This window comes from Aptenodytes patagonicus, chromosome 2, assembly GCF_965638725.1.
Source record: "Aptenodytes patagonicus chromosome 2, bAptPat1.pri.cur, whole genome shotgun sequence".
Taxonomy (NCBI): domain Eukaryota; kingdom Metazoa; phylum Chordata; class Aves; order Sphenisciformes; family Spheniscidae; genus Aptenodytes; species Aptenodytes patagonicus.
Window position 1 is genome coordinate 73,835,288 of NC_134950.1, and position 23,423 is coordinate 73,858,710.

The 23,423-nt window shown below is 36.8% G+C and overlaps 1 protein-coding gene across 5 annotated transcripts in view; it reads left to right on the plus strand.

Annotated features, from left to right (window-relative positions):
* The window catches only part of PTPN3 (protein tyrosine phosphatase non-receptor type 3), a 182,103-nt gene that overhangs the window by 90,301 nt on the left and 68,379 nt on the right, over nucleotides 1–23,423 (plus strand). For 4 of the 5 annotated variants that reach the window (XM_076330221.1, XM_076330222.1, XM_076330224.1 and 1 more), the window contains exons 7-10: nucleotides 545–597; nucleotides 10,415–10,535; nucleotides 14,874–14,961; nucleotides 20,770–20,858. In XM_076330221.1, coding sequence (XP_076186336.1) covers nucleotides 545–597; nucleotides 10,415–10,535; nucleotides 14,874–14,961; nucleotides 20,770–20,858 — 351 coding nt within the window. Of the gene's footprint in view, nucleotides 1–544; nucleotides 598–10,414; nucleotides 10,536–14,873; nucleotides 14,962–20,769; nucleotides 20,859–23,423 lie in introns of those variants that run through there. The other variant, XM_076330225.1, reaches the window with a different exon arrangement.

The following is a 23,423-nucleotide window of genomic DNA, read 5'->3' on the forward strand; positions in this document are numbered from 1 at the left end:
TTGTTTCTCGTGGGCATATACCCAGTGGTTCCTTTGCCTGTGATTCCTGTGTGTTTGTACATTTTAAAAAAAGAGGAAAAAGGTGGTCCGCATATTTGCTGCCAAATGTAAATTGCCTTTAGGTGTTGGCTTTTTTCTTCTATGGAGTCAGTATTGGTCATGAGATCAGAGCTGTCTTTGTGCTTGGCATTTGGCTAATTTTAGTGTTTTTGTCTAGTTTTAAAGACACCAGACTGCAGCTATAAAAATAACGTCCGGAGCCCCATAAAAATCCCTTCTTTTGCTTTCCCAAATAAGTATCCAGCAAGAATATGAGCATGTCCTTTTAGGACTAGTTACTTCCATTCACTTAAGAAGCTGTTACACAGCAGCTAGCTTTTAACATTCAGTCCTACTGTGCTTTGACAATCAAACTTTGTAAGAAAAAATCAGATAGTCTTTGAAGATTAATGAGTCTTCACAGGCTGAACTAATTGCAGAGACGTTGTTAACAATACTTTTATACAGTCCATGTCTAAATAGAAATATTTTCTCCTCTTTCCAGGTTGTCCTGCCCCATTAATTCTGCTGTTGTCCTGGCATCGTATGCAGTACAATGTAAGCAAAAACCAATCATTATTTTGTTAATAAATGTATTTGACTGACTACTTTCTCTGCTGTTTGGCACTGAAAAACAAGGAAAGATTTCTTTCCTTATCTGTTTGTGCGGAATATTCAAAATGCTACAAGTGATGATTTGTAAAGAAGGTGCAGGTTATTAAAGCAGCCTTCAGACAGTCTAAATAGAAAAAGCGTACTTGTTAGGTCTGTCAAAAAAAAAAGTTTATACAAGAATAACATTGTTCTTATTTATGTACGCTTGCACTGCTGACAAAAAAGGCAGGTTTTCATTGTCATTGGAAACAAAATAATGAAACTTACTGTGTGTTACAATAGCTACAGGAAAGTATTTCAGGGAAATAAGAGATCATCTAGAGAACAGTTAAGGGGAAGGTAAACTCATGATTAAGAAACTCCAATGTTCTTATGTAATGTTTTTTCAGGGAATTCCATTTGTTAGGTATGTAAAACTGTCTGGCACTTTGCAATACATTTAAGGTGACTCTACGTACAAGAAGTTACATCTTTCTCATCTGCCTGCAACTGGCAAAAACAAATTCTAAGGGTGATATTAGAAAAATATCTTCTGTAGGAAAACCAAAATGGATCCTGATCCGATGCCTTACAGGCATCTTAAACAGATAGTGAAAAATAGCTGGAGGAAGACCTTTCTCATTAAACAAACAAACAAACAAAACAGGTTGAGGGTTTAGTAGAGTTTGTATATTTGTAAAAATGATTGTCAGGGGAAAGCATACTAGAATAGTTGTGTAATTATTTGGCTGATGTATATTTATCCCATTTCTTTATAGAAAGGCTAGCAAGGTCTGCAGAAATGATTGAGGTAATTTTTGCTTGACATAAGGACCAAGCTAAATAAGTAAAATATGGTTTTCAAAGGAGAAGGTGATAAACTGTTGGTATCTATGAAAATCCCAAGTGGCTATGAAACATTCACTTTTATGTTTAAGCATATCATATGTTGTGCCCTTTTATTAAATGGAACTTTAACCACATTCAAGCTTAGTAAGAACAGTTGAAACCAGAGCAAGTTTTCTATAGTAGGTGGGAGTCCCAGTTTTGTTGCCAAAGGAAATGCGTCCCTGCTCCTGTATCCCCGGGGCACAGTAGGGCACTTGAAGGCTGAAACACTCTGAACCTTTAGGATTGCTAAATGCGGTGTTGCTGACCCGATTGTGCTAAAGCACAAAAATGTAAAGGTACACTGAAGAATGCAAATATTTTATCACAAAGTAAGGTTTAACGTGATTTTTAAAATTAATTATGCTACAGGTAGTGTACCCCAAATCCCAAAGTAACTCCTGGTTCCCCTTCAGTTTTATGACCATTCATTTTTTAGTGCTTTGGATACCTACTAATGCAGTTATTTGTACTAAAGGAGAACGATAAAAGGTCAGTGAAGATTGTGGAAGGGTGCTAGTGTGTTTTAATCTTTTTCTTTCCTGGTGGATTCTGGAATTTCCCATGCAGCTATTTGCCTGGTTTTCCTAACTCATGATAGTGCTATTATTAAGAGTGTTTTGGGTTTTTTTTAATTTAAAAAAAACCACCTTCCTTTTTTGCTCGCTGATGGCCTTTCTGTTGCTGTTTGTATGATACCTACATTTATTCTCTGCATCGGCAGAGAATGAAACATTTAATAGAAAGACGTATTCCCTTAAAGGAAAAAAAAAAAGTTTTTGTTTTGCTACCAGGTTGTTGCCATTTACCTAAAGATGATGGCATTGGAAAGACCTTCTGAAATCTGAGTGTGTAGGTCTCCTTATCTAGTCGTGTTTGCTCGGATTCTTGTCAAATTGTTTTAAATAGCTTTCTGTTGGTGTTTCAATTTCTAACCATACTTATTAAGGAGAGTTGAAGTTCTTGGATATATGAGGTATCTTCTTACTAAAAAGCCATTGTCTGAAGTTGCCATGGATGGGTTCTGCCTGAGCTGTTTCTCATTACTGCCACTTCTTGGTGGTTTTCAGACTGCTCGTTCTGTAACTTCCCTTGTATGCAGAAGGGGAAATCATCGTTGTCTGACAACCTTATGGTTATTTATTTAAAAGGTGGAGCAGTTGTCACTGGCGGGAAGGCTGAGGCAGATGTCTTTCATTGTGCATGAAGTCTGACATTTGATATTTCTGCTCTTGCTTTTTAACTGTAGTTTTCACATGTGGCAGTTGTATGGTTGACCTTCACAGGCTTTGTCTGAGTTTTGCAAAGGGACAGTTGGTGGTGATGTCTGTTGTGCTGCTGGAGTGCTGCTTCTCCATATTGCCCTTTGTACAGGTGTTTGGGTTCAGCACCGCGGTTCTGAAATAAAGCTCTGACATGTTACTCTGCACCGTTGTGGCACACCCTGTGTTGTCTGGTGGTGCCAAGTTACAGGGGAATACAAGTGGGTGTGAATACTGTGTCTAAATAGCATGTGACTAAACTTGATTACGAATACAGTTCAGACACTTGAAGAATAAGTTGTTAGTTTATTATCAGTAAATGTGCTTTGTGGCAGAAATGATCAGGGGATTTTGAAATCCTTTTTTAAGGAGAACTTATTAAGATGCATTTCAAATAATTTAGAAATCGTTCAGTCTGAAGGATACTCATACCGAAAAAACAATCTAATGATAAATTGTACGTCTTGTTTTTTACTAGTGTAAAATGGGAATGTTGTACAGCCTATAAAATTAAATAAGGGGCCTATGCAGTGTGTGTATCGCTTTTTTATTTAAAATGTCACAAAGCTGATTTAACACCGCTTTTCTATCACTTTGTGTAGTAAGTTCCCATTTCCAGAACAGTATTTAAATGACTAGCTATTAGTATGTAAGAAGTCCCATGGGTTTGGTGAGAATATGCTCTTATGTGCGCAAATCCTTTGCTGGGTTGGGACTTGAATCTAAAGCACAGCAACAAAGCCAACAAAAGATGTTACGAATACTTCTAAGCTTTCTTTTCCCTGAGCATCAGTTACTCAGTGATTCATTATGACTGGGGTCTTTCTCTTACCTCCTGTGATCTTGTTCCCCTCTCAGCTCTGCTTTGAGAACCAGGTTTCTCTAGCACACTGCTATCTATCTTTGGGAGTTTGTTCAGGAAGGGGTTGACTGGTTGCTTGGGATTCAAATGGGCTTTAACCTCTTCTAAGAAAAGGAAGGCTGGCGAGGGTGAGGATTCGAGGAAAGCTGGGCTTAGTGTGCAAGTCCCTCGGGAACTAGGCATAAGAGAGTTTGTTAGAATTTCGGGAACACCAGAAGGCTGAGATCCGAGAGGGGGAGGTGGGCTGTAAGATTTAAAGGAACATCAACAGCAGCTCCATAATGAGTCGCACCACATAACTCCCCCATCAACTTTCCTCTGGCCTGACTTCTGACTTGCCTTCATTTTGCCCCTCTCTCTTTTTAAAGAAATTACATTGAAACCTCAGACTTTCTAATTTACAGGGACCTGCCTCTTTTCATAGCTAGCATTTGGGGATTTTTCTCTGTGTGTGCTCGCCGCCTATGCTTTTTTGAAGTGAAATAGTGCTCAGAAGGACATCATGTAAGCTGAGAGATTTGCTCAGACATCAGTCAGGTTCCTGCTACTCTCCAGGGCACCTGTAGCCCTTATGCCTCAGAATCAAAATCAGACTGGATGAACAAAGATAACTTTGACCTGAATTTCCAGTGTTTGAAATTATTTACCAGATGTGTTGGGTAGTCTGAGGATTGTGTGCATGTCCCATCTGTCCTTCTGAAGCCTGCAGCAATGCTATTCAGTCACAGGTACCTTTTATCATGTCTTACAGTACCTGTCATCAGCAGTACCAGAGTGTTATCTGTGTGGTGGTGATGAAAGTCCAAATACAAGAATCTGCTTGGAGAGATTAATTGAAATACACGCCCATTTTCTTCCACATGGTTCGCTGTGGTCTAGATTGCTGCTCTTGAGCTTGCTAGCATCTCTTTGTACAACAGCTCTTCTAAGACTGTCCTGATAGTTTATATACAGCAGCTCTCCAGCTGTTTTGGACTGCTTTCCTTTTAATTATATTTTACAGTGGTGCTAGGCAATACAGAGGCTACTTCAGGAGATCATTACTTCAACTGTTGTTTGTCTGGTGTTCTTCCACTATGCCACAAATAATTTTTTGAATCTGTAACACTTCAAAACAAAGTACAGTGCTGTAATCTCTGGATTGGAGAACCCCAGACTGGGGTATTGGCCAGGGCTGTAGTTGCAGGAGCTGACTTTCTACAGTGCCTCGTAGACTTGGTACTCTTCTTCTATATTTTTAAGGTGGATGAACCTATCAAATGTTTTTGTGTAGCATAACTAAAAAGGGGAAAAGAACAGTTACCCAAGGTCAAGGTCCATGTAGTACAGTATTATACTCATGATAATGAGTAGTGGTGAATGCTGAGAGACAACATACATGACAGAAGATCAGAGTAGTTTTAAGATGCATTAGTTCTACAAAACCTTTTAATGTTTTGGGAGTACTGATAACTATTCCCTTAAGTCTTTTATGCCTAATTTCTCATTCTGTCTTGCCACAAAGTGACCAGCTGTCATAAGTGGTCATAAGCAGCTATTTACAGTCATCTCTAGATTGAACCTTGTTTTAAGGGCTCTTGAGTGTGAAGCATTATTTCCTCTTACAAAACAGGTTAGTTTTATCCATGATAGCTAGTTTTACTTGTCCAGTAGGGACATCACACTTACTTACTCGGTGGTTGAGTGGGTTAGAGTTCATGCTCTTGTCCTTATTTGGATACAGGTTCCACTTGTTGAGACACCTTTCCTTCTCTCAACATCCACTTACGAGGGTTTTGGTCCTTTTTGGAGTCTCTGATAACCATTTTCAACATGGTGTCTTTTAATCTCTACATCTACGTGGATTTTGCTGATTTCAATGCTCCTTTTTAGTCTCTCTTTAATAAGCATCTACGTTTTTATGTTGGTTCTTTGAAACTGAATTCTGCTGTAGTGGAATTTTTTCTGATTCCAGAAGCATTTTCATACCTGAATACTTTGTAGTTACTGTTGAGAAACAGTAACTGCTTTAGTTTATGCTATGCAGTGCATCATCTTTCTTCTGTTCACGGAATCACTTAATTGAACCATACAGATTAGAATGTATCTTTTCTTTTTGTACCTCAGTGTTCATATGAAGATAAATCTATCATTAGCCTTTAATATTATATTTCACTCTCATGTCAGCATATCAGTCATTACTGCTGTCCTAATTTGGAGGCCAGTCATGTGACCCTAACTATATATTTTCATCCTGGATTGCAATTTTATATCTGAGGATTTTTATTCCATGATAAAAATTAAATTAGTTATATAACTTGTATGCTAGACTTGTCCCATTGTTTGGTTATTTTCTGTTCCACTGGGAACCTGATCTGCTTATGTAATTATCCTCTTTTAAAACCAGGCAACTCAGTTCACTTTTGTGCTTTATTCATGTCACCTAAAATGTTCAACCCCGCAAAAAGTTGCGAATTCAATGTGAAACTACTTCATTTTTTTTCTGGTACACTTCTCAGGTCTTTAGAAAGTTGATATTAAACCTGTTTTCAAGGACTAGCTTTTGTAGGCATTCCTTTGGACCAAGTTGTCCATATTATCTATAACTGATTTGCCATCATACTTAGCCAATGAGCCATTCATACATTTGCCTTCTGACATCTGTAGTTACTTGGAATGCCCATATGCAGAAATAGGTTCTGGTGCCATTACTTTGTATGCAATTTTTTTATTGTTGTTTACAAGCAAACTGTAGAATTGGAGACCAACTTGTCTTCTGTACCTTGAAGGGTATCACATAGATGGGAAGTAGAAATTGGTCACCCTTTAAATTACACAAAGCTAAAGACTTATCTATTACATTTTCTGGGGCTGCTTGTGGAAATTGGGCCAGATTGAAATGGTGGTATTCTGGTACTGTTAGCATTCAAAAACAACAACAAAATTAACTTCTAAAACTGGAACCAAAGAATTAATTATCTTGGTCGTGTAGCAGAAAATTTGGATGTCAAAAATAACTTCATGTAAGTAAGAACCACAGGCAAATTTAGCTTGGAAGGGGCTTCTTCAGAGTCAGATCAGGTTGCTCAGGGCCTTTCCAGTTCAGTTTTGCATTTCTGATGCTGAAATTTCTGTTGTCTGTCATCCTTTTGGTTTGCAACTCAAAGAAGAGTCTGGCTCTGTCTTTCTTGCACCCTCCCTTTGGGGTAGTGGAAGATGGCAATGAGATCAGTGCTGCCTTACCCTAATGTATAAGCCGACTGACCAATGGTTTCTTGGAAGAAACCACTGAATAAATGAAGCCTCAGTAGTTACTGTAAGAGTTGTTGACATCAATGGCTTTTTTTGCTTCCGTATGTGTCAGATCTTCCCTCTAGAAAGTTCTCTTTTTTTTTCCTTTTTCTCCTTAATGCAGCAATATATCTGGTACTTGAGCTTCTCTTTCTAGGGAAGATGCATGTGTACCCATAGAATTCCTACTGAAATCTATCAGTGCTACATAAATACACTTGTTCCTGGTCTTCCCTTCCTCTGTATCTGAACCTTACAAAAATGTGTAAATTTTTTTAAAATTTTAATTAGTCCTTTTCTTTGACGCCTTCCTGCACAAAAGTCTTTCTGCTGCCAGGAGAAAGAGACGAAAAATATATACCCACCACATTGTTCTAACTGAACAAATTGTTTTTACAAAGTCTGAAGAAAAGATGGCTTGTTTAGGCTTCAGTAAGGCAGGGGCAGTTCATATCCTGTGTAAACATGTATGATCTCAAGATTTTTATTTGTTTTTCGAGCATTTATAAATTCTTACTGTATTGAGAGCTTGTACAACTACTGTTTTGGTATGTCAACATGGGACTTCATCCATGGAAAATTATTCTGTGGCTACCTGGCTATTGCACTATTCTTTTATTAAGAGTTATAAAATAAATGTCCTCTTTTTATTGAATATGGCCTTTATTGAATGGTCCATCACGTACCCTTCTTTAAAGCCTTTCATATTAGATACAGAACTCTAAAATACAAGAATCTGATATTCAAATAACTGGTTATTTTTTTAACTCCTCCGTGGTTCCATTTTCTTTCATTTTACTCTATTCTTTCCCAATTATAATGAATTAAAGAGCATCAGTTGGCTAGAATGGAGAAAGGTAAAAATATGCTTTTTTTTTTTTTTTTACTGTAACTTTATCAGCATTGAGTCAGTATCTGCTGGCTCATGTGATCAGAGCAGAAGCTATGTCAGGAGACACTCAGATTAGAAGTAGGTCTTTAACATTTCCTGCCCTTCTGCTCTCTTCTGGAGAAATCCGGTAAAGAGGTAGAAACCTCACGGGTTTTTCCTCTCACTGAGGTCTTGATAATACCCTAACTTTTTTTTTTTCCTACTTGGATAATTAAATCCTGCACAAGACCATTAGTCTTCCCAGATGTCTACTAATCAGCGTTTATAGTTTCTTTTCAACTGTGACAGTTGGCTGGGGAGTTGGAGAAGCAAGTAGTACTTTGAACTGCTCCCCTTGTTGACATGACCTCAGGTAGCTAGGAGGAAGATGAAAAAAGACCAGAGTAACCTCCATATTCGGAAGATGAGCAAGAAGACTCTACCTCATAATGCTTGAAGGAACAGCAGTTGCCCTCTTTAGAGAAGGTAAAACTACAGTAAAAAATATTTTTACCTAATGCAAATAAAATTGAAGTGAACAATTACGTTGTCTTATTCCTGACCATCTGGTCTCTTCCCATTGACAAGAATGTAATTCAAGCTAGCTGCAACAAACCTTAAAAATGTAGACTGTTTCATAGAAAAGATGAGTTGTGTTAATGGCTAATAAAGGAAAAAGTCTTCAATCAACTGCTGTCATCTGTGAAATTGTGTGTTTTATTTTTACACTTATTAACATACCCACTTTGTTCAGAAAGTTTTTATTTTTTGTTTTTATTGTTATTGCCTTAGTCTTAGTCTTGGCAGAGACTTGGACTTTTGTTGATACATAGATACTCCTAAAAATTCTTTCAGTTTCTTGTTACACTTCTGGATCTTCTGTCTTGGTTTTGTTTTCTTCTTCAGAGATATATTATTTGACAGAAGTGTTCAAATATATGTTTTGGTTCTAGTGGTAAATATTTAGTCTTTGCCAGCCGTTTTACTAACTAATTAAAAATTCAGGCTACCTTTAAAAAGAAAGGGCTAAGCATTGCAGGAACATCTGCATTCAAAATAAATTACTGTTTATCATTCCACTTTCTTTTTTATTTAAATATTTTCTTTGATGCTGACAATTACGTGTGCAATTATATTAACTTCTGACCGCATTTGCCTGGGAATTGTTTTGTATCACAGTGGTTCTGTTTTCTAGGCCATAGAAATCATGCTTTTTGAATATGTAAGTGGCAAATATTAGTTATCCCTTGCATTACAGATACTCCATAGTTATTGTAGCTGTAAGTTATTTCTGAAGTGTACAACTTCCACCCCGCCCCCAACCTGAATCATTTAAATCAGTCTTTTATACTTTGCCTTTTCTGGAAAATAATGGTAATAGTATTGTTCCTAAAAGTATGCTCTTTAACTTTGATTTAGTTGAAGGGCTTTCTATGCTGAATTGTTTGCAGTCTATACAAGTACTTTCTTTTGTGTTAATTTACAAGTCATACAAATAACTTCTGGGAAGCTTTAATGCTTTATAATAACTATTTCATGCTCCTTAGGGAAAAAGCAGATTAGTGCAGGTTCTAGTGATTTGCTTAAACATACCGTCACTTTTGGGTTTAATCTCTTCAACTATTTCATGAAAACACAGATTTCATGAAATAGGGGGTTTGAATTACTTGCGTAATTGAAACTAGGTAAATTTGTGGCAAATAGGCAAGTACTTTATTTGAAGCAACCTCCCTGGTGCTCCAAACCTTGCATCTTTATAACAAGTAAAAAGCTTGTGTATGTTTTTCCAGGATATAAACTTATGCTGACCTAGCTTTTAAAGAAAACTTGCATAGACCGAGGCTATAAACTTATGGTAATTTATACTTTCATTTCTTTTCAGATGTACCACCAACTGTGGATAAGAATTAGCTTTTATCTAGTATTTATTTAAAAATATCTACTAATTAGTAGTACTTTTGAAGGGATAAAGTTTTTGAGAATTTTTTTTTCTTTTGGCTGTAAACATATATTTACTTTTGGTAGCAGCTTGGTAATGTTATGTGGAAATCAGCATTTATTTGTCATGCTTTGTTAAGTAACTCATGTTCAGCTGAGGCAAGACTAACAACTGAAGTTTTAGGACAGAGCCACAGTTGGTAGTTTGAACAATTTTTACCTGACAGTGTGAAGAGTAGATGCTTTCTAAGTGACAGGTCTTGATGAAGACTTCTAAGATGTTATAGTCAAGTAAATGTCTATCAAATTGATTTCATTTGCCGTCTCTTACTGAGGCAATTTGGTTTCCTCTAATGTTACAGTACCGCACGTCTGTGCCGACATGGCATGTAATGTCTGTCTGGTGGTGTTACAGCTTGTGATGCAAAAGTGGGACTATATAGGTAACTAAATAAAGTACTGAGTCATTCAGTGCCTGAGATCATAGTTGTGGTAAGCGTATTTTGAAAAAAATCTTTCTGCACTGATGTCATACGATTCCCTGTGTTCAACACTGCTTGTCTGTTGGGAAAAAATTCATAATTCCTGCATTTCCCCATATGTGTACGTGTTTTAATGAGGAGACGGAATTCCTTCTAAATAATAATTAACTATGAAAACTTTGTGTATGTGTTTCTTGTTTCCTAACAGCACAACTTGGAGACTATAACGCTTCAGTACATCATTCAGGATATCTGTCAAATTACAACTTTATACCAGAGCAGAACAAAGATTTTCTTACCAAAGTAGAATCGCTACATGAGCAACACAGGTAACATTAACTTTTAGTTCTCTCACCTCTTGAGTTTTTAAAGGAAAAAAAAAGATGCCAAAAGGAAGACTCAAGTTCTTAGTGGTTTCAATACAACTTAGTTTTATTTCATATAGCTTCTATTAAATGAAATATTTGGTTTTATCATGTAGGTGTTAGACTAATCATATTCAGAGTATGATGCCAATGTGTTAAAACGTTTAAATAAATTTCTAGCTGTAACAACCAGTAGATCAGTTAGCGTTATACATTATTAAGGGCAACCCCCTAGAACGCTGTACTAGATGTTTAAGGGTTTTTTTGGATCAAGGACATTTGACCATTTTTCAAATCCTATAGATTTTTTTGTCTATCTATGGAGGAGCAAAAAAAAAAAAAACAACCATGAAACACTTCAATTAACATTGTGCTTTCTCTCTACTCTCCTGAGTGTAATATAAAGGCTACAACAGATTATTCCAGTCAGTCCACTGCTAATTACTCTTTCTGACCCTGCTGATTTGTCTCTTGTAAGACTGCAGCTTTAGAATTAGTGGTGTTGATCAGATACTTGCAAGCTGAATGCAAATATGTCAATCTAAGAAATTGTCTGTGAGCATTTGAGCAAATGAAATCTGAATCTCTATGGACTTGTTTTCTCTGTCTGTATCTTTACTGCAACAGAGCTAGTTTCCCCACTCTCCTAGTTTCTTTGATTTATACCCTGAAATATCTCCATTTTCATCTCCCCCAATATTCCTCAACTTTTTTTTGTCATCTTTCAGTACTCTCACTTCTCCCTCTTGTTTCTTCACTGCCAGTGGGTGTAGTGAATAGTTCTGAACTTCATGTGTGCTGCCTAGCGGTCCCGAACATGCACGTTGCTTTGTCATTTATGGGGCAAAAGAGAGAGAACCACTGAACTCTAACTGCAACCATTCCCTCTGTGTAGGTACTAATCTGGACTGCTTTCCTAGCAGTTCATGTTCAGGAACACAACAGCTGAGGTCTCTACTCCTTCCAAATTAATTTGCAGTTTCCAGTAGGCTCAGAAGTTTTTAGAGGGGGGCTTGTAGACAGGCATGAATAAATCTGCTTGTCTTTAGGAAGCAATCATCTCGGAGACCACTGAGGGAAGATTCTGAAGAGTCTTGAAGTGGTTGGGTTGAACTCATGTATTTAGTGCTGTCATAGCCAGAGATATAAAACTGGTTATGTCCTGCAGAGAAAAGACTAGAAATTACCATTGGCCCAGACAAAGGTGTCGTGGGGTCTGTTGTAAAGAGTCCTTTTCTTTTCTGGGTCTTTTCAGTGAAATTACTGCTTTCACTGAGTGGTTTTGGTAGAGTGAAGCCTTGATGACTGAGAAGTTTAACTGCTGTATTTGAATTCACGTAGGTGGTGGTAATTGAAGTTCTGAATAAAAATATTTGAGTAGACTGGACTGGGAAAAATGTTTCTTTATTGTTTTAACACCTTTTTTGAAACTTAGCTCTTTAGGCCTATTTATTTCAGAGTGCAGGGAGAGGCAGACAAATTATTGTATATCCTGGCAGTATTTCTTGCATCCTCCTTTGGCATTCATAGTGAATACTTACGTCTGAGACATGGTTTTGACTAGATCAGTGCCAGTAACATAATTGACAAGAATGGTTCTGGTGTTCACCAGGCCTTCTGAGAAGGAAAGACAGAAAAGGAGAATTTATCTTCTTACAGTTTGAGGAGAACAGTGTTGATTTGGAATAAGATTTCTGCTGATCTGGAGTAAGTAATATTTGCTGTAGACCATATGGGATATCTGTAAATTATTATCCCTTTTAAACTGGCATTCTTAGATTGCACGATTGCAAAGCCAGCCCTATAAACATCTATCCTTTTTCATTCTTTAGTGTCCATCCTTTGGGGAAGCTTTCACAAAGGCAAATTAGATGTCTGGAATTGCTGAGACACGATACAGACTTGAGAAGCCATGTTAAGTCTTATATGTTGTAGCTCAGTGCAAGGTTTTTTTAGCTATTTTTTATGTTGTTTTGCAAAATCTGAGAAAGTAGTTCTATGAACATGTCCATATCAGACACTATTCAGTGGGCAGTAAGTAGCTGTTGAGAAAGCAACTGTTGTCATATTGAACTGGTATAGCTTTAGAAATTTTCCTTCTGTGTTCATCCCTAAATCCATAGGGGAATTTTTCTGTATGTAGTTTGTTCTAATAAAGTTTTCCTACTGTTTTTTGCTTAGTACATAAGCAGTCTTAGGATGTGGATATTATCCAAATTGGTAATGTTTTCGTAGTGCTTGCTAGATCTAGCCATCAGTTTGAGGGGAAGGATGCATTTGAACTTCATATGATGCTTATATTCCAGATGATGTTTGTTAGCCCTTGGGTATCAACAGCTATAAAAGTTGGAAGGAGACACCAAGACCGCTTTCCTCTTACCTGTTTATCTCACCAAGTAACTACCACCTCCTTAGGGACCTCAAGGTTTGATTTAATCTCTGATTGAGTAGGGAGGTGTAACAACAACAAGAAAAAAGCCTGCGTCTGTGCTGAGATAGTTTTTCTTGTTGGCCCTTCAAGACGCAAGGCTTGATTGGTCTGGTGTAGATGGTGTATGCAAATTGAGAATTAAAATTTGCAGGCATATTTTGTTGGTATGCAGCAGACTTTCTCTATCTTCTGAACAAAGTTCATGACCAAAATTTAAAAAATGAAAATAATGTACTCTTGCAAACATATTCAGCATCCTGTTGTATAATAAAATGGTCATTTTGTAGGTTTTTTTTCTCTACCTGTCTGACACAGTGAAAGAGGTCTACTAATGTTTTTCAAAATCAAGGTGACAGTAGTCACTGTAGATGTAGATCTGAGCAAGCAGTTTATCTCAGGATTGTGACAAACAGCTCTTTTTTTTTTGTCTTGTCTCTTTTTTCCAATATTGTGACATTCTCAAGCCACACTGCTGGCAATGGCTTTCCAGTTCAAGGTAACTTTCAGTTTCATAGAGCATGATGTAATATTTCCTAGAGTGGCTGTTTCAGGGCATAGTATTTTGATGGCCTAGAATTTGAAAGGATGGATATTAATTGGAAGTAATAGGTGTCTACCTTTTGAGGTGAAGCCCCTTTTAAAAATGAGAATTACTGCCTTATGTAGAATGCCTTTGTATCTGGAGTTCTTAACATAATACAATGTTATGTCAACTTTTTACAGGTTGTATTTAAATTGCTTTTGATTAACATAATTTTATGCGTGTCGTTTTGGAAGCTTACCTAGCAAAGAGTTGTCTTTACCTGCACTTAGTTGCAGATACAATAGGATGATATCGGATGTCTTTTCTACTTAGATGTGTGTAGATATTACACGCATCCCTCAGCCTCTGTTCTTACGGTTACTCGAACAGGCTGTAGTGCCTGAATCGCTGACCTGTGCTGTGAGACCAGGATCACTGTGGGCACAGCACGATGTCAGTAGGCTATGGCAGATTCCAGGTCAGAGATGCCTCTTGCCTGATCGGTTCTTGACTGGTTTTTGTCCTGCAATTTATTGGAAGGGGCTACTTTTGTTATCATGCTTGAAGGAATCTTGTTTAGGCCACGTTGCGTTCCTCTCAGATGAATAATTAGTAGGCTGCGTGGGAGAACTAGCTAGGTAGGGAATACTGTTGGATTCTTTGGTTTTTAAAACTCCTGGTAGATTCCATGTAGCCCTTCCATGAAGATACATAATCTGTTCATTCGAGGTGTGGGGATTTCTGAGTTTTTGTCTCTGGAAAAAAAAGTCTCAGAATCGTAGAAGCTTTCTAGAAGACCAGAAGATAGAATCCTTAAGTCTTGCAGCACATTTCACATCTAGCAGCGGGAGAAAAAAGTAGTTCAGGACTTACAGATTGTAGATAAACTCAGATGGCTTCTCCTCAGTGAGTTTCATAACTATCTTATTTAATCTTCTTTCTCCCCCTTCTTTTTTAGTACATTCCTGCTTCTAATCTTTCTTCTGAATTACTTCCTTCTGAGAGACTATGCAATATAGAATATTTACAGATACAGCTTCTTGTTATAAAGGAAGCTTTTATAGGGGAATTGTTTCCTCATCCCTTTAAACAAAACAGATGCAAATGATTTTTCTAAAAATAATTGGTCCAGAATGGTTAAGATAATAACACTGTGTATAATTTGCTTGATTTTTGAGAGGAGTTTAGGAGGGCCTTCACCAGTGAAGAACTCGTGGCACTAGTTAATGAGGTTTATTTGTCAGACACCGGGCTGTGGGATTCTTCTGTTTTTCTGTATTTGGAATAAATATAACATCATGTCTTTTATTTTTGACTATGGTCCATATTTTTTTTTCCCCTCTTTTAGTGGCCTCAAGCAATCTGAAGCAGAGTCCTGCTACATAAATATAGCACGAACACTTGAATTCTATGGAGTGGAATTGCACAGTGGTAGAGTATGTTTACATTGTGATTTTTCACTTGGAAAAAAAAAATTATATGCTTTTTTACATGACCTTAATAGCAGCAAAAACAGTAGCATTTAAGTATTGACTTTATCATGTGTTATTTTTAATTAGAGAGTTGGGTAATTTTATAATAATTTCTGTGTAACATAGGTGCTGGAATTTCAACCAAAGAAGCTAGATCTCAAAAGAGTAACAATGTATTTTTAAGATAAACGAGTAAAATTATTAAGTAAAATATAACAAAGTTTATGAATGTCTTAGTATGAGAGAAAATTAATGCTCTGTTTAGTGCTATGATGTAGTTGGCAGGTGTTTTAAGAGTTTACTTTCTCTGAATTTCTAACACAGTGTTAAGAATACAGAGGGTTGTTTTTTTTTATTCCTGTATTCCCTAACTCCAGGCTAAATCTAAGCAGTATTTAACAGCGTGGAAACTAAAATGTAAGTGGAAAATACCGCTAAAAATGTATTTGAAATCTTTGAGTTACAGGGTGTGCATTGATAAGAAACATGTCCTAGTATTTCACTGGCTACTGGGATTTAATTGTTTGATTACACTAGCTGTCTGAGACGAATCCCGAAAATACTTTTTGTTTTTGCATCCTAGTGTGCAAGTTACCATTTGTGCTTTTATGTAATAGCAAATTATTTTGGCATAAAGCTTGTAGTATAAAAACTTAATGAAGGGTGGTGCAGATTTCCTAAATGGCTTTCCTAAATGAAGATGGCTATTGTTTTTCCTAACATTTTTCTGAGATTTGTTAATAATCCTGACACTGAGAATTTTAATGAAAAAATCATCAATTTCTGTAATGATGGAAGGGATAGAAAAGGTCATTTTCTTCCTTCAGCATGATGTTTTCTTCTGGTTTTTTCATTATGCTACCACAAATAAGTGAGTGTTACATTAGATTTCTAAGAATTCCTAAAGTACTGCTGTATAAAGCCACTGTAATTACATTCATATTCATGAAATACAGTGCTCAAACAGTAGAAGCCTTTTTTAAGGATACAGAAAAGTACAAAGGAAAGGAAATAATTGAAGTGATAAAAATATGAACTGTCTATGCTCATACCATCTGATACGAGTATCAGGAGAGGCAACTGTTGTGTGACAACTGTTAAAGGTGATCAGGTATCTTGGTTCACATGCATTGGTTGTGGGTAAGTAATCTAGCATATGTGAACAAATTTCTTACGTTCTTGTGTCTTCCAACAATGTAAAAGCCTTCCCAATTTCTAATAAGGTGATTACCTTTAAATGGTAAACGGGCATCTGACTTTGTCTAGGTTCGTTGTCTGTCCATTGGGTCATCTGTCACCTTTCTGCTGTATTGAAGAACCCTTTACTGTCACACCTGAGATTTCCCTATATGCACTTAACTTGATCGGTCTATGCCTTTTAACTTCTGTTGTAGCCTAGTATTTTGATAAGCCAACTTAAGTTCCAAGACTTTCACCATGAGGCTATTCTCTTAATATTCATGGGATGCTGTTTCTGAAAGTTCTTCAATTTCCAACATTCTTCCTGAGTTGTAGGCTACCAAACTGCATGCAGGATGTCAGTAGTGGTCGTACCAGCGCCAAGTAGTGAGGAGAGTTTAGAGTGGGTTCAGACATTTTCAACTACATGAAATTTCATTGTGGTGTACTGGGCTGCTCTGAGTAGAAATACCTTCTGGAGATACCTGCTTAAACAGTGTGTGGGGTTTGGGTGGTTTTTTTCCCCAGTGCATTGTTTCATATTTAATGACCTGGGGCTCTTGGGTTGTCAGAATATTAGTCATGAGCCCCTACTCTGCCTGACACCAAACTGTATGATCTGAATCAAATAGAGCACACATTTAAATCAGAGACTTCTCTGCTCCTGGCTGCTAAGATGCAGACCGTCTTGCTGCTGTTTCAGTCCGAATTAATATTTTTATCACAATTCAGTTTTTTTGAAGGATGAAAATATTTGAAGTGGTCTGTTTTTTCTAGCACTTGAACTGAACTTCTAGACAATTAGAAGCTGCTAGGAAGGAAATAGAAAGCAAAATAGAAAATGTCATGCCACCTTTTAAATCTGTGTTTTGATATAATTTGAATGTTGACTTTTGTTCTTCCTCTCCCCTCCTTATCTCAAAGTTGGTAACGGAATAAGAAAAGTACAGAGAAAGATAAGTCGTGAATGTTTTAAGGAAAAGCCTTCTGTAGCAGGTGAACAGCATGGAGAACATGAATAACAAACAATTTTTTTTTTTTTTCTTCTTTGGTAGTAAAAGACTTAAGGAGCTTCAGTCTCCCTAGAAAGAGACAGGTTTAAGCAAAAGGAACTTTTTCCATATGGCTGCAATTGAATTGTGGGGATTACTGCTATTTTAATGGATGACCAAGGTGAAATAGGTATCAAGAGCAGTTAGGCAGTTCAGTGGAAGAATGCTTCACTTGAGTCCATTAAGCATACAAAAAGCTTCTGATCCAGCAAATCCTCTAGCTGTAAATCGCCAGAAGCTGAGAAGGGAGGTTATTAGTAGAGGTGTGATTGGTTGTCTCTGGAGTTTTGTACTTCCAAAACATTGGTTACAAGTCATTGTTTGGACTGAATGCCATGAGGCAGACCTTTCAACCAACACGTTATCATTGCTTATGCTTCTGAAGGCCTATAAGAAAAGTGACAGCACTGCATTATATCAGAGTGGACATTCTCGGCATTGTCTTCTGGTAGATAGTCTTCCATTTGCTGAGTGCTTTGCCTGTGCTGCAGCAGTCCTGCAGAAGAATACTCCTCAATATTTGGTCTCATCTGGTAGCCCATGTTGGCTGTAAATGACACTTTTCCAAAGTTTGAAATGGTCTCTCTCTGAAGTTTGTGGTGAAAGTTAGATACCTCCCCCACAATATGCTGCTGCTTCACAGAGGCTACCACGTTACAGCCCAGCTTTAGCAGGGATGTTTGCCATGCCTCCCGATATCCTCCCCCGACTTAGTACTGCTCTTAAATCACCCCTCCAGTTTTGTCAGATCCCAGTGCTTTGAACAGATCTAGCAGGGACTAGTTAAACTGTGACTTTTTCAAAGACTTTATCTCTGTGGATCCCTACAATTCAGCTCTTTGCTGCTAAAATAGTCTTAGTCCTCTTACCTGGTTCCTCTGCCATACACAGTGTAACACCTGGCTTTTATACTAATGGCCAAAAGAAGCTGGTGCTCCTGTACTAGTGGTTGAGAGTGGGATACTTTTGGATAATGTTTCTTGAAGAACAGATGAATATCTAGTTTCCTTAATTCTAACGTTTTATTGTACAAAGTTAAATATTTTGCAAAAGTTGAGTGTGAGCTTTCTTTTTAGCAACTTGCTAAACATGAAACTTCCATTAGTGAATTAATCTGAGCTTAGTTTTCATCTGCAAACACTTCTGCTTTTCTCTGAGGATAAATCTGAACTGCTAAAATTGTAATATTCAAAAATGAAATAGTATTAAGAAACTCAGGAGAGTTAATTCAATACCTTAAAACTGTATTGAGATTTCTTGAATTCCTAATCTCCTTTTCGCTCTCGATCACCATCTCATCTGCTCAATAATTAGTCTGATGTTAACTCATCTTTCATTTTTACTCAGAGGTGAAGATAGGAAATTTGTAGAATCAATATTATTTCCATATCTACAAAAATCCAGATAGTAATTGTAAATGAAATCAAATGTGAATCAGTATTTAACTAGCTAGATGCTTGGCATGATCATTTTGATCTTTATAATTTTTTTAATGATTATCTCTATAGAGAAACAGGTAAAAAGAAAAGTATATGCATGTTATTAGTTGTGCAATTTAACAGCAAGATGTTTTGAAAGGGAAATAACTACACATCTACATCATCTTTCTTTTGGGAGACCCTCTTTCTTTATGCTAGTCTGAAATCTCGGTTTTGGATTTTTTAGGTTTAACACAAGAGAATTCATTACAACAAATAGCATGGGAGGTTAGTGTTTTGGACTGGGGCAGAGGGGAGTGGTGAATGAACTTTGTTCTGACAAAGCTTCCAGAGAAAATAGAGTAGTTTAGCCTAATTAATCCCTATCAAGTGTTTAGCTAATCCTTTATTTCTGCTAAATCATTTAGGTTTTCAGTTTTTTCTCCTAAAGCTGTTTCTTCTTTACAGTATTGATTTTTTTTAAAAGCAGGAACCTGGAGTAAGCTCCAAGTGCTAATAGTACAGGTTTCTGCCCTGCTTTAGGTTGGCTGTAGCATGGCAGGGGCAGCTAAAATTGCATGCAATTCATCTTTTGAAATACCTCAGTTTTCTCCCCAAGTATTAAAATAAAGGGGTGTCAGTTCTGGATTCCTGTAATACACTGGCATAAACTGGCAGTCCGGGAGCTTCTTCCGATGGAGATTCAACCAGCTCCTCTAGCAGTGGTTCTTGGCAAAGTGGGGCAGCAGGTTGCTGAGGATTATTAATACTTTCAGCTGATTCTGGGCTACCTTGATGTTAAGTCTATTTGGACTGCTACCTACCTAATGATTTTCTTTTATTATATTCTCAGAGATAGGACTGGTATTCCTCTCATCTTGTCAGTATTCAGTGTTAATGCACTATGTATTAAATAGGTTATGCTCATTCTTTATGAACTGCTGTGGTATTTCACTGGAGAGTTATAAATCATGTCACAAATTAGGTTCAGCTTCATTCATATGCCTGTATCACGCTTCTATTCAACTATTTTTAAAGGATTTATTGTAGACTTTCTGCAGTATTGTTAGAGCACTTGATATCTGTTCTATTCTTCTGTACCTTACTAATAAAAGAAATTTGGATTGGACATACAAGAAAATTGTATATTAACTGAGCACAGAGTACCATCTAGAGGAGCAGCTGAGCTATTGAAGGCTTTAAGAGAATCCATTACCCTTGGCCATCCTTTACAAAATAGTCTGAAACTACGTTTGAGTCAAACCTGGTGTTTTAACCAATGGGTTCTACACTTACATGTAGATTTATGCATGTGTTCAGCTCTGTTTAGAAATTTGTGTAATAATGTGTTAGTACGTGTTGATCATAGAGAAATAGGAAGCCAAGATTTGTAACTTTTGTAACATCAGTTTGGGTTTAGACTCAAATTGACCATTCAGCGTCCTCCCCACCATTTTTTTTCTTTTAACTCAAGTGTTTGCCTATACGTAAGCATGTGTTTCCTCTTGAGTATGTCAATACATATAAAGGATTTTAAATCCATGGATGCATTTTTCCAGTTGAGCATGTTAAGCTAATGCAGTTTTTGGTTTAGCTAACAATGGATTCAGTTTAGTGTATGATATATTCGTGTACACATGTATATTCCTCTAGCATACTCTCATATGCAGAATTGTAGTCACCTCCTGCCCAGTCTTTGTTGGTAAGACCTTTTTGGAAAAAATAAGGAATTATTTCCTTTGTCTTTTTAAACAGCTTAGACATTTGTGTTCAGTTCCCAAAATTCTGTGACGTTTACCTGAACTGATCTTGGGAAGTACTTCAACTTCTTTCCCGTGGTTAAATTAATAAGGCTGGACTTGAAACCTTAGTCTGATACTGACCTAAAGAATATCTAGTGTTGTAAGATGAACGTTACAACTTGTTTTAATGAGTGGAAGTTTATAATACCTGGTAGATAACATTGAAGGAGAGATGCATGGGGAAAAAAATCCAAATATGTGATTGAATTTTTGCCTTAGGAGTAGCAATTTAAGTCTAGAAAACTTGAAAATGAATTTATAAGTAGATAAATGGGAATAACACAAACTCATCTGTGTTCTTACGGTATTTTTCTTTCGCAGGATCTCCACAATCTAGATCTCATGATTGGGATTGCATCCGGTGGAATTGCTGTATATAGAAAACTCATCTGCACAAGCTTCTATCCCTGGTAAATTCCTTTACTAGTAAAGAAATATGTCTAGTCTTTTTAATCTTATTCCCATTTGCTTTAATATTTATTCCAAAGAAGCCTACAATACATAAATTTGTTCTTTATTGGGGTATCATGAGATTTCCTTGCATTGAGATAAAAATGAAACCTGTTGCCTAGGCTTTTAATTCTCTAAGACTGTTGGACTCCTTGCACTATGTGAAGTCTTGATCAAGTTAATTCACGTACACGTCTCAGTACATGATTAGGAGGACCCTGTGGTCTTAGAGATTTGCTGCTGTTCTACCCAATAATGTCTTTTTTTTTTTTTTTTAAATCAGTATTACTAGTAAAGCTCAACAGCTAATGGTCTGATCATTTTATCCTGTCATTCAGGAAGAAGATATTTGCTTCTCAGAAAAGAAATGTGAAATGAGTTATTTGGAGTTGCAGATTTACTGGAACTAGGATAATATAATTTAGACAAACTTTTAAATGTCATCAAACAAGGCTATATAATGTTAACAGGTTTTGGAGTCTCCGCGGGAGACACATTTGCATTATTCTATGATACTGAAACCATTAGAATGCATGATAGTGCTGTAGAAAATAATCTCTATGAAGAAGCAATGTGCACAAAATGTCTAACGTGAATGACATTAGAAATTAGTTAAGATATAATTATTTATAGTATTTATGGGCTTCGTTATTTATACCATACTAAAAATGATAACATAAGTTAGAAATTATATAGAGGCTGGGCCTTTCCCTAAGGTTTTTGGATTGGATCAGAAAGAATTTTTCCCAGTCTTTCTTTTTTAAAATGAAGATGAATTTGTTTTTTATACTTGATAAAGTATAGCTTTATCATGTTATGCGTAATTTCCTCATATAATTTGTAACGGTTTTTCTGGAGAATGTTTTCTTAATCATGACAGAAAACTGCATTCTAATGGGTTGTACTTGCTTCTTGCTCCTTAATTATATAAAAAGGTGCTGCTTAGTAATATTCCTTAAATACTCGAGTCATTCTATCCTTTCATTACGAACCCAACCTAACAGGTATTTCCTATGGGAAAGCAATAAAATAGGTTTCAATTTATTTTTAGCGGAAAATGTACTGCACAGTCTCTGCATTTTTCTTTTTTCTTTGCAGTGAGTTGTCTTTCAACTCACTTGGATGTACTGTAACCATCCTAAATGTATGTCAATAATGCTCTTGTACAGCACAGTGACATCTTGTATTTTTCCATCTTTAATGCACACTAAAGCATAAAAGAATTTTATCTTTCATCTTTGTGCCCTGAGCTCTGCCCTTTCTTATGTCAATCTAGCTTCTTTAAACAGCTGCAGGTTTTAAAAACTGCCAGCTGGAGGCACATTTTCTGTCTTCTGCAAGTCTTCTTGTGCCAACTTAGTGACCTAAGGTATGAATTGATAATAGTAATCCTGGAAATCACAGCAACGGCATTTTTAAAATCCGGGACAATATGATTTTTAGGGAAGGGAGAGAGCTTTATAGGACACAAGACAGGAGGGATCCACAACTTCCTGTGCTACTTTTACTCCTGGAGAGCACAGAGGAAAAAACCACAGATGCTAAAGCATCATTTACAAAAACCTATTCTCATTTACGAAAAGAAATGGAGGGGTGAAAAAAACACACAGATTTTTCAGTTCAGATAACTTCCACCCTAAAATATGAGGTTTAGCCAGCAATATTTTCAGCTGACAGCTAATGCAATTGTTCCAAGCTTTCCTACTCTCTCTCTAAAAATATCTTCTCAACTTGAAAGGAGCAAAAACTCACTGCATAGGGGATAACTTTCTGATATTTTATTTCTGGCTTCTTGAATGAGTTAGTCATAATTCTTCATGCAGGAATGGTGTCTGTTCCCTGCCCCCTGAAAACAAGCAAGCAAGGAAAGTCATCAGAGCAGACTAGCGTGTGCTGTATTTGTAGTGTACACTTTAAATTGCTTTTTAGACCTCAAAGCAGGATGTATTTCTGCAGTGTCTGGAGTTTTAATGTATCTTGGTTGGGCTGAAGGTGTGCAGATTAGGAGATTCCTTACAGAACAGTATATGCCTGAGAATGGAAAAACAAAAAAAACCAAACAAAAAAACCCCACCAAAACAAACCCATTCAGATAATTGAAATAGTATTTAGGCTTTTTATGTAACACCATTTGTAGTAAGTCGTTTTTCCTACCGGCTGAGCAAGCTTTGCCATAAATGTGGTAGAACTCAAGGTGGCAGCAAACACCATCAAAGCACTCTTTCCAAATCCAAGTAAAATACTGTGCAGCATTGGTGGATGACAACAATGCAACTATGCCATATGGTAGTAGTCAAAGGGGACCAAAAGTTTTCAGGAACAGAGGCAGTGAGAGAGTACTGCCTTGGCAAAAGGAGGATTTTCAATCAAAGCAACCTACGTAAGGAGCTGACTGATCAGTCAGAGGCAATGCAAGTCAAGGCAGGTTTAAAAAATAACTCTGGATTTAACGCAGTATTTTATATGCTCTGGGAAGTTATTCTTGGGAGCGCTCAACTGTTTTGTGATAACTTCCAAATTTGTTT